The following is a 17,515-nucleotide window of genomic DNA, read 5'->3' on the forward strand; positions in this document are numbered from 1 at the left end:
AAACCGGCCCGGCCCGTGCGCCGCCGAAACGGCGCCGCCCGCGCCGCGCAACGACCGTTCCCACGCGTTCTTGGTCCGGGGGGAACGGGATGGGGAACGGGGAACGGGAACGGGGAACGGGAACGGGGAACGGAGAACGGGACGGGGAACGGGACGGGGAACGGGAACGGGGAACGGGGAACGGGACGGGGAACGGGACGGGGAACGGGGAACGGGAACGGAGAACGGGACGGGGAACGGGACGGGGAACGGGAACGGGACGGGGAACGGGATGGGGAACGGGGAACGGGAACGGAGAACGGGACGGGGAACGGGACGGGGAACGGGAACGGGACGGGGAACGGGATGGGGAACGGGAACGGAGAACGGGACGGGGAACGGAGAACGGGACGGGGAACGGGGAACGGGAACGGGGAACGGGGAACGGGACGGGGAACGGGACGGGGAACGGGACGGGGAACGGGAACGGGACGGGGAACGGGATGGGGAACGGGGAACGGAGAACGGGACGGGGAACGGGGAACGGAGAACGGGAACGGGGAACGGAGAACGGGACGGGGAACGGGAACAGGACGGGGAACGGGAACGGGACGGGGAACGGGGACGGAGAACGGGAACGGGACCGGGATGGGGAACGGGGAACGGGGACGGAGAACGGGAACGGGACCGGGATGGGGAACGGGGAACGGGGACGGAGAACGGGATGGGGAACGGGAACTGGACCGGGGAACGGGGACCGGGACGGGGATGGGGAACGGGGACCGGGACTGGGGAACGGGAACTGGACCGGGACCGGGACGGGACGGGGAACAGGAACGGGGAACGAGGAACGGGGAACGGGACCGGGACGGGGGACGGGGAACGGGGACCGGGACAGGGAACAGGACGGGGAAAGGGACGGGGGACGGGGACCGGGATGGGGGACGGGGGACGGGACCGGGATGGGGAACAGCCCCAGCATATGGGACAACCCCAGGACGTGGACAGCCCCGGGATGTGGGATAGCCCCGGGATGTGGGACAGCCCCCGGTTGTAGAATCCCTCGGGAGCCCTGGGTCCAGGGGTCGAGAGAGGGCTGTGGCAGCGTGGATTCCCTGGGGAGCACCTGAAGTGGCAAAAAGTGCTTCCAGCGAGCACTGGAACGGCTCCCCAGGGAATGGTCCCGGCCCCGAGGCTGCCAGAGCTCCAGGAGCGTTTGGACAGCGCTGCCAGGGACAGGGTGGGGGTTTGGGGTGTCTGTGCAGGGCCAGGGGCTGGACCGGATGATTGTGTGGAACCTTCCAGTGTCTGAGGAGGCTACAGGGAAGCCAGAGGGGGACTGTTCATTAGGAACTGCAGTGAGAGGACAAAGGAATGGGTACAAACTGGAAGAAAGGGAATTTAGGTTAGAGATACGGAATAAATTCTTTACTGTGAGGGTGGTGAGACACTGGGACAGGTTACCCAGGAAGGCTGGGGATGTCCTATCCCTGGAAGTGTCGCAGGCCAGGTTGGACGGAGTGGGAAACGTTCCCGAGACACCACAAAGCTCATCCTGCAACGCGCCCCGAGAGCAACCACATCTCAGAGGGAACAGCCCACAGGAAACGGCGAGCGTTGGGCAGAACTACTTGTCAGGGACTGATCCCCATGCAGAGTCGTGTCCAGCCTGGAGGGATCCCATCCTCTCCTGGAAGCGCTGCTGAGGGTGGCTGGGAGCTCCCTGCTCACAATCCCGGCAGTGACAGGGCTGTTTCCACGCTGCAGCCCTGACCTTGTGGGAATATCTGTGGGGAAGGGAGAAGGGTTCTGTTTCCAAAGCAGAAACTTTTTCACGAGGCCAAGATGTTTCCATCCTATTTGAGCTGCTCGCCCGCAGTGATGTTCTCGTATGCACGTGGGACTTTCATCTACTACAGGCTCCCCAGGGACAGGCTTCAGGAACACAAAAAAACCCCCAATCCTTACAAAATATCCCAAAAGTGAAAAGGGTCACATGCTCAGAGAGTTGCCATGAATGGTGGTGCTTCAAAATTAGGGAGAGGAAATGCAGAAATTGTGGAATGTGGACAGTGTTTGACCAGACTGAAGTACACATTTAAATGTTCATCTCTCTCACATCCCAGAATAGAATCAAAGATGATTTATCACTGCTGTTGCAGCAGCATCTGAGGACATTTCCTTGCCCTTTGGCCTCAGGATCAGAACAACTTGGTGCTGAGTAGAATGACGAGGCTAAAATTGTGGTCTTGTCCCCAGATGTCTTCAGAGGTCACTGCTGGAGCACAGAGATGCATTTTTAATTCATTCAAACCCCGCAAGGTGGGATTCTGAGCACGCAGACAAAGGCTGGTTCTTTGAGCACACCACACTCCTTTCTGTTCCTTTCTTGTCTCCTCCTTTTTTGCCTTTCCCAGCTTTGAGGTATTTGGTTACCGGGAGCAGGAGGGTGGTTAAAAGACAATTTTTGTTGAGTGCAGCGTGAGAAGTGACCTTTGGGCCCTGAGTCTGCAACAAAGAGGGGCAGAGAGAGCTGCAGGGATCAACTTGGTTGGAGTCAATTCAGGGATGTGTGCATGAGCCACCAGCCTCAAGTTCTGTCTCAGCATCTGCCCCAGCCCCTGGCATTTCCCCACAGCCACATTTCCCATTTCTGCTCAGACAAGAGCCCTGTTTCCCCATCCAAGTCCCCCTAACATCAATGTATTCTATGAAAGATGTAGCAGAGGCAAATGTAATGGTTACAAATGGACTTATGGGAGTGTAGTGGTTTGGTCCAAAATACTCATTACTGGCAAATAATTTCTGCCAGAGCTAGGCAGACACAGAAACATTTTCCCAACATGCTGGGATCTTAGCAAGGTCTCTCTGGCTCTGCTCGTCTCTTACTCCTTTTGTACAATCCGTGAGGAACAATTACAACCAGTTTTAAAGCACTCTGACATCCTCCTGTGACAGGCACTATGGTCATGGCAAATATTTTTATTTTTAGCAAGCTTTGTCTCTGAAGATGTCTAGGAGGGCCAACAACAATATAAATAGAAAATCTTATAACAAACAGAGCCAAAAGCAACACAGAGCAGTAAATAAATCTGTAAAAGATTTGGTGTGGAAATAACAATCTCTGTGCACCATGCAAAGGCACAGATCCTTGCATGAGCGACCCAAGGGGTGGTAAAGTGAACCCTCCAGAACCATCCAAATGTTTCCAAAGTCACTCTCGGCTTTGCAAACATTCCCTCTCTAATTTAAGCGATTGTTTTTCCAAGAGAATTTGAATTTAAAACATGGGTTTCTTGGCTAAATATAAGCCCATTGTGCACAAACAATGAAAATCTCCTTTAAAAACAATTGTTCTTCTGCATGCCAAGGGTTATACAATCTCAGAGAGTGTGAATCCTTCTGCGTGGCTTCACTCAGTGAAAAGGCTCTTCTGGCAATCTAGAAAATCAGATAAGGGTCACCTGTGAAAACCTCTGGGTTCGGTTCTATATTTTACTTGAGCCCTTTCAGAATCAGAGCCTGAAAGTTAAGAGGAGGGGGGGGAGCTTGAGAATAGATTGAAAACTTTGGGAGAAGTTTTATTTGTACTAAAATCTCTTCTCTCTGCACAGAGATTCCTGCACATGGTGGAACGAGCTTTGGGGAGAAGCACGAGAAGCCTGGGCTGGTGCAGAAGAAATTCAGATTGAACCATATTAGCAAAGGAACTGCAACTCCACTGGTCTGCTTCCAACATGCAGCCTAAAACTGCTTTCACATTGGTTTTAAGCAACCAGAAGCCCTCAGGGCTGCCAAAAGCAGCAGTTCAACATTTCCTCCACCACTGCTGTCTCATTCCTGCCCCCACACATCCCCTCTCCCGTGTCAGCACCAGATCCATCCCTGCAAGCACATGGGAAGCAGCTTCCCTGTCCCTCGTCACGCAGCAGCTGCTCCATGCCCGTGCTTGTGGCTCCTGATTTTCGTGTGCCACATCCAAGCTCAGCATCATTTGAGCACAGTTTGCATTCTTTTTGTCTGCCTCACATTTATCCAGCCCAAAGCTCACCCTCCAACTTTATCTGCCTCTGGCTGACTCCCTTTTGTGTTCCTCAGCACCACATTTGGTTACCCAAAATGATTTTAACTTTTTTTTTTCAGTTGGATGTGCCTCCCTCTTGGAGCAAGCCAGCAGAGCTGTTTTCTTCCAGGAATGTCTTTGCTCATATAGAATATTCTTCACGATCTTTCTGAACTTATCTGGCTTTTTTTCCCTGGGCTGAAGCTCTTCTGGCCACCTGGAAGCTGACAGATCTATGACTGTTTGGTTTTGGAGGAGGACTATCGTGATGAATGTTTTTATATTACTCACGAACATGTGCTTTTAATAGCAAATGGCAACAAAGCTTCCAGCACTCAGAGAGGCAGACAGTGACTTACTGCTGCTAACTAATCCCAAATTCATCACTGTCCAGCTCAATAACGCATTTCAAAGTGCTGCCCTATTAATTGACCGCAAGATTTGGAGCTTTTTCCCCTATTCCTCCTCTCATTTTGCCTCTTCTTACAAAACTTGTGTGAGATTAAAGCAGCCCGGTAATGAAATTTCCTGGAAAAGATTTTTTTTTTTTCAGTGTTTGGGGTTTTGCAAAAATCTGGAAGCAAATTGACACTGGAAGATTTGCAAACCATTCCCACAGGAGCCATGTCCCAAAAGACACAGGATCCGGCGGCTCCCTCGCAGTTCCATGAGCTGCATCAGCCTCCAGATACCTTTTCCACCTCTTCATCAGCTGCCAGGATGGTCAAAGGAACAACACCGGGAGCTTGCACAGCATCCCTGCACAAATACTGCTGCACAAGGAGCTTTTAGAGGGGAAACAGAGCCTTGGAAAAGTGACATGTCCATAAATCTTGGGATTCTTGTGCTGATTTCACTGCACTGCTGTGCCCCAACGCTGGGTTTTCCTAAGGGCAGTTTACACTCAGCACATCCTCTGTGATGCTGGTGTGGAAACTGGGATCAGTGCTTTGGGAAGGGGCACTGATCCGGAGCTCTGCCCTGATTTCCCATCCCCTGGGAATGCACCCCTGGCTCTGGGGAGGGCTCAGGTGCGTGCTGTGGGTCAGAGCAGAGCCATGAGAGCAGCTGGGCACAGAGAGGCTTTTTGGTGGCTGCAGCCTCTCCAGAGTGAGCCAAGCCTACCTTGTGCCTGCAGCAAAACTGCATGCCCAGGTCTCCATGAGCTGTGGGGGGATTATCTTGCCCTCCGTTCCCATCCTTGCCTCCCACACCGCCCGACAGAGTCCATGTGCCAGCCTTGCCCCCGCTCCTGCAGACCCCTTCCGAGAAGTTTTTCCAAAGATGAATGTTCCAACTACATTATTTTTTTAGTTTCATTTACATCTGTTTCATATTATTTGCAGTTTTGCTTTTGTCTGGGTCACTCCCCCCCACCGTGTTCTTCCCTCCCTGTTATCCCAGAGAACTGAGAGCTGATTGTAGCCAGTGCTCAGTTACAGGCTGTCATCCCACAGACCCTGCAGCCGCCAGCTGTCCTAAAACCCCGCTCAGTTTTCCTAGAGAAGCCGTTCTCTCTTCATTCCCTCTGCTGGCTCGCCCCACTGAAAGGCACCGAGTCCTTCCTCCGCTTCCCAAATCTGTCATCAGCCCTAAATTCACTTTCCCATGCTTGGAGGGCCTGCAGTGTCCCACCCCAACGCTGCCCCGCGTTCCAGCAGGCCTTTAGGACTCACAGATCAAACGTGTCCTGGAGGATTCATGTGCCAGCTGGGATTTTGGAATACCCCACAGCTGCCTGAAAACTCGGAGGGGGGGGGGATGGAAATGTGTTTGTTATCCTGAAGAGCAGGGTCCCATCAGCTTCAGGGCTCCGGAGGGGCAGCACACAATAGCCCAGGGAGAACAACAGAGCGTGGAGCTGGAGCCGATTGAAAAGGCAAAGGAACTGGACAGGCAGAACCGGATTATTCAAAGCGGAATTAGAGCAGAGCATGGGGGTGGCTGTACCGCACTGAAAACGCTCCCGTGACGGCTGAAAACCCCCAAAATCTGGGTTTTTAGCAGCCAGCCGAGGGACAGCCCGTAAATCAGGCCGTAGCGAGGGCTAAAGGGCGAGGAGCGCTGGATGCAGGCGCAGCTCCCTCGGTGCCCGGCTGCAGGAATGTCCCGGTCCCACTTGTGATTGGCTGCGGGATGCCGGAGTCAGTTTTCACGGGGGCTGATCAAAAAGTTCCCTTTGGCTCTCCGAAGTCGCTGTCTGAGCTGAGGCATCGGCTGCAGGAGGCCGGGCGCTCTCCCATTCCTCGGGAAAACTGCTTCGGTGGGATGAGAGCGCTTGTCCCTCCGAGGGAAGCCAGCCGAGGACGGGCGCCGAGGAGCCGTGCTGCCGCTTTTCCCCCCCGAGCCGGGCTCAGCAGCCATCCCTTCTGGCATGCGTCTGGTCCCTGAGGATACGATGTCTCAGTACTCCACCAACTTCCTGCTGCTGCCCATTCCGGAGTACCCCGTGCTGGACTGTGCGCCCAACAAAATCATCAAGCTCGTGGTGCTGGGCGGCAGCAGCGTGGGCAAGACAGGTAAGTCCCAGGTGTGTTCCCTGCTTTTCCTTGCAGCTGCACTTCCGAGCTCCTTCGCTCCCCAGGCAGACCCAAAACTGTGACATTTGGTGCAGCTTAACTGTCCCAATGTACCTTTTTTCTTTGTTTTTTAAAGAAATGTGCGGGATAATTTGTGAGGCAGATGTGCTGTCGCTGTGTGAGCAGCCGGCGTGAGCCAGCAGCGAGTTTTGTACGCACAAAACTGTTCTGCTTGGTTCTACGCGGTTTTGTGCAAATTATTTAGCTGTGGCTAAATTTGCGCACCCCAAAAGTGGGGCTGGTGGTTTTTATCCTCCTGCTGTAAATGTTTTATGCTCAGCAGACAAATCACAGCGTGCGAGACGTGCCTTTATTATTCCCCAAAGGAGAGAGGAAGAAAAGAGGGTAAAGAGAGCATTTGAATGTATGGTCCATGATTTCAGGAATTATTAAGAGCAAATCAGATTTATTACATCTGTGGCTCCATGGGATTCAGCAAAATGTTTGATTGTTTTGGCTTTGAAGCAGCCACATCTTCATATTATTTTTAACTAGTTTGTTGAAGACAAAGCTGCACAGGCAGTTTCATCTAAGGGTGCTCAAGGGTGACCCAGTATCACTGTAAGAAAAATCATGGCTTGAAATGAAATCCATTTTATTTAATTATTAATTGTTTTTGCAAGTTACTAGGAATCTGCCGAGATCAAAGCACTACAGGAATACAAGTTACTGGTGCCACGATGGGGTTTAAGTGTTTTATCAAGGAAAAAAAGGGTTCTAAGCAAAGAGTTTAAGAAAGCAGCTCAGGTTAAGGTGAAGAAGAAGGCCCAGGGTGCTGCAGCACGACCCAAGTGTGCAGAGCACATGGAGTTTGTTTGCTGGGTGTGATTAGATATCACTAATGGGTTTCAGGAGGGTTTTTAAGGCTAGAGAGAAACATTCCATCCATCAGCCTCACTTCTTGTATGACATAAAATGCTTAAATTTGGATTAGTTGCAATCTGCTGGCTTGCTACTCTTTTTCTAAATTATTTCAGAGCAAAGCACAGATTGTTTTACCTGCGATCCCAGGGAAACAACCTCCCTATCCCACGCTGAGCTGCCACCCTGAATCTGAGGGCTCCTTTCCAACACAAGCTGTGAAAAACTCTGTATTGGGTATCCCAGCCTGGCCCCAGATCTTTGTCTGTGAGCGTTGAGAGCAGCATTTGCAGAATAACATGTGAGCAATCCAGACATGAACTCGGTCTGTGTGAGACTCCTCCCTGCAGGAAGATGTTACACATGTTGTGCAAGGATGGATCTGGTTTCTCATTAAGGACCCATCTTTTTCTCATTGTTTTGCAGCCCTGGTCGTGCGCTTTCTCACAAAGAGATTTATTGGGGACTACGAAGCCAACACCGGTGAGTTCTGCTCTCCCCAGCAGCACTGCAGAGAGTTGGAAAATAAATCCACTCTGTTTTGTGACTGGTGCACATTACAGGAGAGCCAAGTGGTGTTAGGTGTCCATAAGGTGCATATTTTCAGTTAATAGCCTCAAGCTATGAAAGCCATAAATCAAAGGCTCATTATTTATGATCCTTTCAGCTGGTTTTTTCCCCCAAGTTGATGGAAAAGGATCAGAGTAAAAGGTTTGCTTGGGGACATACCTATACTGAAACACAGGCTCAAGGAACAACCTACACATCAGCTAAACCACAAAACCCCAATGCTGCTCCCCCTGCAAGCCCAGGGAAGGCAGAGGAATTCCAAAGGGTGTAAAAGGAAGTTCAGAACTTTTTCTGTGCGTTCCCTTTTTTTTCAGGGGCTATTATAACCAGGGAGGCTTTGAAATTGAAGTCTTCTCTCCGTAAGACAAGCAAAGCAACCATTCATTCCTTGTTTAATCCAGAGGGAGTGTTCATGTGAACTGTTTCATTCAGACTCTGATTTGGCCAGGGTTGTAGGATGGATCCATGCTCACCCCTACTGCACATCTCACACATTGGGCACCTCACAGCTTTGGGGTGAAGGTGGGCAGGACTGAACAAATGCTTCACTTTGGAGACGCTTGCTGAGCTCAGGATGAGCAGGGGAGGAGGGAGCAGCACAAGATCCTTTGATCTGAGGAAACACAATCTGAAAGCTCCTCCTTCCAGCTCCCCATCACTGACCCCAAGTAACCCCGATGGTTGGCTGCACTTTTGCTCCTTCTTTTCTGTCACCTCTTCTCCGGGAGGTTGTACATCAAGTGAGACCTGGGAGCTGTGCAGGGACTGCTGCCAGAGCAGTGCTGGGAACCACATGCTTTTCTCATTAAGCTCCCAGGCCCACGGCCGTGCTGCAGGAGAAGGGAATATGGCAGCAATATGGAACAGGTGGTGGTGCCTTTGGGATCACTCAGCCGTGCTTCTCCTTGTTCCAGGCAGCATCAGGCAGAGCAGGGGCAGTGCCTGGCAGCACCTGCTCTTTGTTCTGTGGGGCGTCATGGAATGGGAATAAGGAGTTGTCTGGCCTTGGTGCAGGGGTGCAGGATCTTCCCATAAAATCATCTTTACAGCTTAAAATCTGATCTGTTTAAAAATACAAAATTAATCCCACCAGGGCTGGATCCCCTCACAGTATTAAACCATGATATGATAATATTGGATTCAGTGCTAAATTCCCTTGTGTTGAAAATGTTCTATGAGCTCAGACTCTTTTCCACTGGAATAAAATCACTTGTTCCCTTGAAACAAAGCAGATTTTCGGAAGTGAGGGCATTACTGTCACTAGCTGGGCTCCCTGTTAATCTGAATTCCTTACTCTCCAGTGGGTGGATTTGTCCACGTTTGACATTGTTCTGGAGGCAGCAGTGACAATTGTACTGGGGCAAGACAGAAGGGCTGTACACAGCAGCTGTGGATTAGCATTTCTTCACACCCCCACGTGACTTGTGTTAAGTTCTGAAGAAAAATGATGATATCAACCTCTGGAGCTGTCCTTGTCACAGCCACAGAGAGCTCAGAAGATCAAGACTTAAATTTTCATTGCCACTTAGCTCACACTGCAGTAACAAAATAAAGTTCAAGCCTAGGATAGCAGGGGTTAGATCAGAGCTGGATCAGGCCTAGGTGGGTAGAACTGGCACTTGGCTGTGAATATGTGTCCTCCAGACTAACCAAAGTCAGGTTTCAAGTGTCCAGTCTTTGGGGATTTCAACCAAACTCTGCTAAAATCACACAAACCCCAAAGAGCACCTGGGGGATTCACACACAGTCACTCACTCTGTGTCCAAACCTGGAGCACTTTCCTTTTTTAAAGGCACTCAGAAAAATGCAGTAGGAAACACTCACTCCTTTCACAGACCACACCTGGATGTCTTAGTTTGACATCATAAAATGTGAACTGCACTTATATTTAAAGTTCATATGGATTGAAAACCTGAATGGGATTTATGTGCCCACTTTGAGTATGTGACTCAATGCCAAGTGGCCCTTTCCCAGCCCCCAGGCTGGCTGTACACTCAGGACATGTCCCCACACAGCAAACACAGCCCCACTTTACTGAGCAAACAGCCACACAAGCACTCCAGGGCTGTTCACTTTTCTACAGGCAGCTCCACATCCCAAACCTCAAAACTCTGGATTTCTACAGTCCCGTTTTGCCTTCCCTTTGTACTTTTGGTTCCCTGTTACAGTCCCTGACTAACGATGTTCCTTCTCCACCAGGTGCTTTGTATTCCAGGAAGTTCACCATAGATGGGGAGCAGATCTCTCTGCAGGTGCAGGATACTCCCTTTGTCTCACTGGAGGTAAAACTACTGCTCTGTGCTTTTCAACACACTTCTTGTCTCATGTTTGTTGCCAGCACTTCCATCTGCAATTAACTCCACTTAGCAGCAGGAAAACACCCGGGCTCAAACCCAAGACTAATCAAGGTACCTTAAACTTCACCAAAATGAGCTCTTGAAGGGGTTAAATCAGGTTCCTTCAGCACTAAGTCAAAATTAAAACAAATCTCTTTCCAACACATTTCTGAACAGCAGTAAAATCACAATCTGGCTCACTCCTTGGTTGTTTTATTTTCTGTCAAGTGGTTTCTGTCCCTGCATGGCAGAAAACTCACCTGCCCAGAGGCCCAGCTGGCTCAGCTTGGACCTTCCTCCACACCCAAAGTCTCTCAGATTTAGAGAAGTGTTTCTTCCCAAGGGGCCAGGCCTCCCAGCAGTTGTCATTTCCAGCTATGGTGCTTTGCACTGCTTTCCTTACTCGGGTTTTAAATGTAATTAATTCCTTTTTTTTTAAGGTGGTAGCATTTATCACACTCCTTTTTCTCGCAGTGTTTTAGATAGTTGGACTCGATGATATTAAAGATCTTTTCCAATCTTAATGATTCTATGGTTCTATTACATTCTAGATTTAATAGTCTACTAGGAACCTCTTTCTAGAAATACTTTTCCAAGCAGGATTTATGATGTCTCTCCTTGAAGATCTGCTTCACATGCAGAACAAGAGGATGAAAATAGTGTCAAAGCAGCAGGAAATGTAGTGAAATTTGGGGTTACATGAATGGTGGAAATCACAAGAGACTGATAATTCCAATTTCATGATAGAACTAGTTATTCTCATTGCACCACCGAGCATAACCTTCTAGGTGTGGCCTTAACCTCAGTCTAAACTTAGACTTGGCCGAATAAAGGTCAGGATGGGAACACCACCTTCTCTCCTCGTGTGGCAGGCTGCTCCTGGACACCTCTGCACCCCCTGTTTCACCTGCACAGCCCCACGTGTGCATTTCTGTGCTGTAGGACTCTTCCATCCTGAGTTTACAGAACGGGATGAGCGAAGCTCCTGCAGTTCCCATTCCCAGCTGCTCTCATGACTGGAAGTGGATTGAAGGGGAAAGCTTTGCTCAAGTCCCACTCTGCTGTGCTGGGGTGCACAGAGCAGAGGGCAGGAGCCCTCATTTGTTCTGGACACTCAGAAGCAAACAAAAGCTGCAGTGGAAGCTCTCCAAATATTCAAGTGGGATTTAACTGCACAAAGGCCTTTGCCAGCTTGCCCTGCAAAGAGGAGCTGTGGGGGATGATTGGGCACCACTGGGATTGCCTGATAAACACTTAACAAAGGGAATCCCCTCTCTCTCTACTGTCCCATGGAGAAAGGAGGGAGTGGAATAATTTAACTCCCTTTTCCAGACCAGATAGATGCTGTTTTCCTGTTTAAATTAATACTGTGCCCTATAGTCCAGTGACTCTAGAGCTGCACAAAGTTTAGTCAAGCCAGCAGCTGAGGTTTCTTAGTCAGAAATGATCTTAATTTAATTAAGAAAGAGTTTCATTTTCTTTGCCCATGTCCAAGGTCTGTGCTGTCCCAAGATCTCCCACAGACACGCTTATCTCACCCTGTATGCGTTTGCTTCGAATGATGTATCTGCAATAATTGAAGGGACTGTGTCAGAACAGGTTAAGACTGAGAAAAGGTTGGACTTTTTATCAAAATCCTTAAGGAAGAGGGTTTCCTGCACTCTGCAGGCAGAGCACAGCGTTTCAGGAGGAAATCATGTGGAAACCCTCGGGATTCAAGCCCCCAGAGATGTGAAAGTGTAAGAGAGAAACAGAAGCAGATGAGTGGCTTTGTTGGGTGATTCATTGCTGCTTGGCCTATACACTGCAAAGGCCTGTGTGTTTCAAAATTCATTCTGGAGCAGAGATTTCCATTTAAAAAGTAGCCCATTAGCCTTTGGTTTCCTGAATAAAGCATTCCTCTTGGGATTATCCATCCCTCTCACTCCTGGGTGGGCCTAGCTGGAGTAACAGAGAATTTCTGCTCATTAGGGCTTTCTGAATGTGCACCTTCTCCAAACCCATTTTCAGGGCTTGCCAGTGCAATTAGTTCCTTTTTTTGCCATGAAAGGGTTTTGCTGGTGAAAAGATGCTTCCAGGACATGGAGAGTGGCTAATTATCCCCAGACTGGCTACAACCCAGACCCCAACAGTGCAAATTGCCCTTCTTCCCACAGCCTGCCCCGGCCTGGCTGGAGTTCACTCTCATTAACCTTTCCAAACAGGCTGCTGGGCAGGATCCCTCTTCATCATCCTGTGTTGGGCTTTGGGGTTTGAGTGTTTTGGAGAGCATCTGATAAGCAATTTCACTGCTCACAGTGAAATTTCAGTGAGCTGGCAAAGGCAAAGAACCTCAAGGTGTGATGAGCCAGTGTGTCTGGGGGCAATAATGAAATATTTATGAAGGGCATTTGGTTGGCAGAACTCCTGAGGAAAGTTTTAAGCTGAATTTACACTCTGACCCTTCAGAAATTCTGCTTCCTCCTTCTCTCAGAAGAGCTTGTCAGTAGTTCTTCTTCTACTGTCTGATCTACCAGAGGAAAACTGATCGGTTTTACTCATTGTTTTCCACCTCTGCTTTCTGAAGTTGGGCTTTATAATTCATAAATAAAAGTGATCTAAATAAATGATTCTAAATAAAAGTGATCTGTTTGGGGAGAGTGCTGAGCACTAAATTCTGTTACAACTAATGTCAGTATGTATTCTGTAGATTAAGAGATAATGGAACATGTTTTCTCTTAGTCTTACCGAAGTTGATGAAAATTTCTTGGGTAGAATTTAGCAATAATCAAAATTTGAGCTCTGTATTTGTGATGTTGAACTCCCCTTAAAATAACGCAATTTCTACCAGCTTCATGAAGAGCTGTACACAGAATATGCTTGTTGGATATAAAAAAAAAATTACAGCGTTCCAGAAATGCTGTAATATTGACAGGAATGTCAGTTCTTCCAGACCAAGCATGGCTGCAGCAGGCATCTCCCTCTCTGGCTGGGTTATCCCTATCCCAGCAGGGATAACAAAGAGGAGAGGATTAGCTGGAAATAGCTTCCTCTTGACAAGTGAGCTGATCTCTTTTCAAGCCCACAGTGTTGTATTCAGCTTTGTAATCCCAGTGCTGGTGGTTGCTGGGGCTCTAAATAGGAGTGGTGATGGAATCAACAAATGTGTGACCAGCAAAACATGATATAAACCCATCCTGCTCTGCAAATTGCCAATGGGATTGCACCTGATCTTGAGTTGTGGTCATTGGTTCTTTGTAGCAAATCACTTTTTTCAAAATAACTTTGACTATCCGGAGACCTGCAAGGCAGGAAAACCTGGCAGGCTTCACCAGACAGAGTTAGTGAGAGCCTCTGTCCATGGAGACATTGAATAAAGGATTGGAAAAAGCCCTAAAAGTCACCTTGGGGGACAACTGTTCACTTGTCACAGTGTGACAAACCTGATGGATTTTTAATGCTCTCACTGTGCCCATCACAATTTCATCCACAATAAGAGTGTGAGTTTCTGACTGGTTGGGTACAAGAGAATATAGAACTAACTTTTCAAAGCAGTATTTTGGCTCTTCAACCAATTTGCTCTGACCCCTCTCCACTCCACATTACTGCTTTCCTGCAGTGTGGGATCACAGAATCATGGAATCACTGAGGTTGGAAAAGACCTCCAGGACTGAGTCTGACCCGTGACCGATCCCCACCTTGTCCCCAGCCCAGAGCTCTGAGTGCCACATCCAGGGATGCAGGGATGGGGACTCCAACACCTCCCTGGTAGCCCCTGCCGATGTCCAATCACCCTTTCCATGAAAAAGTTCCTCCTGATGTCCAACCTAAACCTCCCCTGGTGCAGCTTGAGGCTGTTTCCTCTTGTCCTGTCACTGGGAGCGGAGCCTGGCCCACACTTGGCTGCAACCTCCTTTCAGGGAGCTGTAGGGAGTGAAAGGTCCCCCCTGAACCTCCTTTTGCCCAGGCTGGACAACCTGGCACAGTGTCACCAACACTGAGAGTTCCACTGGGACATCCAGAGAGGCTCCTGGCTGTACTTTAACAAACAGCCCCACGTTCAAACTGAGCTCTGTCTGGGGCTCTTTGCTCTCTCTGCCCCCTGCTCCGTGTTTCCTAACACCCAAATCCTGTTGTTTTGCAGGACGACACGGACACCATCTGCTGCCAGGAGCAGATAAACCGCTCCATCTACTGGGCCGACGGCTTCGTGTTCGTTTATTCCATCACGGACTACGAGAGCTTCCGTGTGCTGCGGCCCCTGCACCAGCACATCCGCAGGATCCACCCCAACGCCAACATCCCCCTGCTGCTCATGGCCAACAAGGGCGACCTGCTGCGGGCCAGGCAGGTGTCCTCCAAGGAAGGGCTGCAGCTGGCCAGCGAGCTGGGCGGGACCTACTGCGAGGTGTCGGCGCGGGAGAACTGCGAGGGTGTGCACGAGGCCTTCCAGCAGCTGTGCCAGGAGCTCAGCAGGAGCAGTGGCAGCTGCAATGGTGAGAAGAGGAGAGGCCTCCACCTCGTCCGGCCCAAGTCGCCCAACATGCAGGACTTGAAGAGGCGTTTGAAGCAGGCTCTGACTTCCAAAGGCAAATCGGGCACCACGCTTTGACGCGACCGGTGGGAATTGTGTTCCAGAGCCCTGGCTAAAAAGGGCAACAAGCTGGGAAGAAGGGGCATCAATTCAGCTGTCAGGCTGTGTGAGAGACTCTCCCATTTTGTCTTCACGTCTTCCTCAAAAAGCCCCTGCTCATTCAGCAAAGGAACTCGCAGGGTTTGCTCTCTGGGGCAGGAATTTCGAAACTGTGGTTTAAAAAAGAGGTTGTCCCAAATTATTTCTTTTTTTTTGTTTGAAAGGGGTGGGGTCAAATATCTTAGTGTTAAGAACTGGGGTTTGTTAATGAGAACAATGAAATCCTGCTTTTAAGAGATGTGACTCCCCTTGGGAATGGTTGTATTCCCAAACACAGGCAGTGAACTACAGCAGGACATGAAGAGAGTGATGGGAGCTGTCCTGAGCGAGCAAAATGTACCAGATTTGCTTCATTGCAAGACTGGAAAATAAAGGCAAATTAAATGAATTAATTCATTTAAATGAAGAGCATAAATAGTGAAAAGTATTAATTGAAAGAAAGAGCTCTTAGCAATGGGGAGAGATTTGCTCATGTGCAAGCTTTAGCCTTACAGCGTCTCTTTGAAAGGAGATGTTTTTAAAATCGATACTTTTTCAGATTATTTTTGTTTAAAAGCACATTGATTTCTTCTGAAAGTGATGATATGGGCAAAATACAAACTTGTGGCAGCATTTTGTAGTGAGTTTCTCCATGGCATTTTTCATTTTTCTGAAGGTTTCTTACACGGCAAAAGGGAAAAATAGATCAGAGTGGTTTAAAACCCACCAAAAAATGGACTGCACTGATCAAGAGCAAGGAGGTCACTTAAAACTCTTAATTTTGTTCTCCTAAACTAGTCAGACTTCAAGTTCAAAATGCTTTTAAAGAAACAAGGCCTTTACATGAAGTATATTTACATCATTAGGTTGTTTGGGGTTTTTTTTAAGAAGAAACGGTTTTATGATGCCTGAAATTTTTGCCTTGGCGAATTCATTATTTTGGCTTGGGGAATTCATTATTTTGCTGTTTCAGTTAAAGCCAGGCTTCCCTGAACAGCTCCCAGAGCATCCCAGCCTGTCAGGACATATCCCAGTGGCAGCGTCTGGTTGTGCCTCAGCACGTCCAAGGATTTGAGGCTGTATCCCGTGAGCTGATTTGTGGAACCAACAACCACAGCACAGAGCACCCAGCACTCTGCTCTCAGTGAGAGTGGGGAGGAACGGGCTCGGACCATGGCAAATTCATGATGCACCAAGCTTTTCTTCAAACAGACCAGATGAGCAATTCAAGGACCATGAAATGAAGTCAAGCTCAGTGATTTATACTCAGGAACACAGGAGGGAAACCCGAGTTTGATGGATATGGAAGAACATTCCCAGCTGCAGTTTCATCTGGCAAGACTGAGCTAAATCAACCTTTTCCTCATTAGGAGCAGCAAAAATGGAAGTTGAGTCTGATGAGTACTTGTATAGCTCAGGGCTTTAAAATGTACTTTGTATTTTCTGTGTCCCTATATTAGACAGCTCTAGCCATGATTTTCCTTATCACCTGGATTTGCCTTATCTCCAGCTCACTTTCTGTTTTATTTATTGTTTTCCACAGCTGCTCATCTGAGAATGTCTTGTGTTCTGATTCATTTAAGAGTCTTTTATTCCCACAAAAGACCTGCACCTGTTTTTAAATTCAGTTTCAAGTGGTAGTAGGAGGGGAAAAGTTGGATCATCCAAACAGGGACTCAAAGGATATCAGGGAATTTCTACTTTTGATTAGAGTTGATTAGCAATTTGGTGTTTGAGCAGTGTCGTTAATCATCCCAGGCACTTTGGTTTTTATGGCATGGAATTTCAGTGTTTTCAATTAGTAACAGCACAGCTCAAATATTGAATGTAAAGATTCAATAGCTCAAATATCGAATCTAGAGCTTCAGTGGCTCAAACATTGAGTCTAAAGATTCAATAACATGAAATGGAGCAGTTTGCAAGACCCACAGAAACTGAAGTATTTTTCTGTTGGGAAAATGATCCCCAATTTTGAATAGCAATTAGCAATTTTACCACTCCAGTACTGCATAACAAGGGCTGAATTTGCTGAAGACAATTTGCTGACATTGGTTTCCATGAAAGACTGAGAGTATTTGTGCTCCAGCTTGTCTGATTCGTTTGTAACTCCCTCCTTCAGCTGGAATCCTTTCTGATTTGGGAAGAAATCTCACCAAAATTCAAACCTGTCAGTGTTTTATTTTCATTAGTGAGTAATAAAAACATGCAAGGTCTTCCCTGAGTAGTGAATAAAATGGCTCCTGTATGTGTCACATATTTAAATATTCCTTGTTCACACTAAAGTATATTCTTTTCCCTTCTTACAACCTAGGACACCCTGCTTTGTGTGTTCCTTATGTAAGGAAATATTCCTTATGCAAATAAGTATTCCCACATTCCTGTGGGGGGAAAAAAAAATCTACATTTTGACTAAAGCCAAAAAATATTGAAACATTCAAGTCTTCTCTTGGGTACTAACATGTGGCAAACATTTATT

At 48.3% G+C, this 17,515-nt stretch overlaps 1 protein-coding gene across 1 annotated transcript; it reads left to right on the plus strand.

The window, feature by feature from the left end:
* Positions 1-6,227: 6,227 nt before the first annotated feature.
* Positions 6,228-17,260, plus strand: LOC125333397 (ras-like protein family member 11A-like). Its single transcript, XM_048319263.1, has 4 exons — positions 6,228-6,561; positions 7,909-7,965; positions 10,252-10,334; positions 14,512-17,260. The coding sequence occupies exons 1-4, from the start codon at positions 6,417-6,419 to the stop codon at positions 14,977-14,979; spliced, it is 753 nt and encodes a 250-aa protein (XP_048175220.1). The 5' UTR covers positions 6,228-6,416; the 3' UTR covers positions 14,980-17,260.
* The last annotated feature ends 255 nt before the right edge of the window (positions 17,261-17,515 follow it).

Source organism: Corvus hawaiiensis, chromosome 14 (assembly GCF_020740725.1).
Source record: "Corvus hawaiiensis isolate bCorHaw1 chromosome 14, bCorHaw1.pri.cur, whole genome shotgun sequence".
NCBI classification, from domain to species: Eukaryota; Metazoa; Chordata; class Aves; order Passeriformes; family Corvidae; genus Corvus; species Corvus hawaiiensis.

Excerpts from the sequence above, each read along its gene's own strand:
- LOC125333397 (XM_048319263.1), top strand. The coding sequence starts at position 6,417 with ATGCGTCTGGTCCCTGAGGATACGATGTCTCAGTACTCCACCAACTTC. Across the intron at positions 7,966-10,251 it reads GGACTACGAAGCCAACACCG|GTGCTTTGTATTCCAGGAAG; the intron begins GTGAGTTCTGCT and ends CTTCTCCACCAG. Across the intron at positions 10,335-14,511 it reads CTCCCTTTGTCTCACTGGAG|GACGACACGGACACCATCTG; the intron begins GTAAAACTACTG and ends GTTGTTTTGCAG.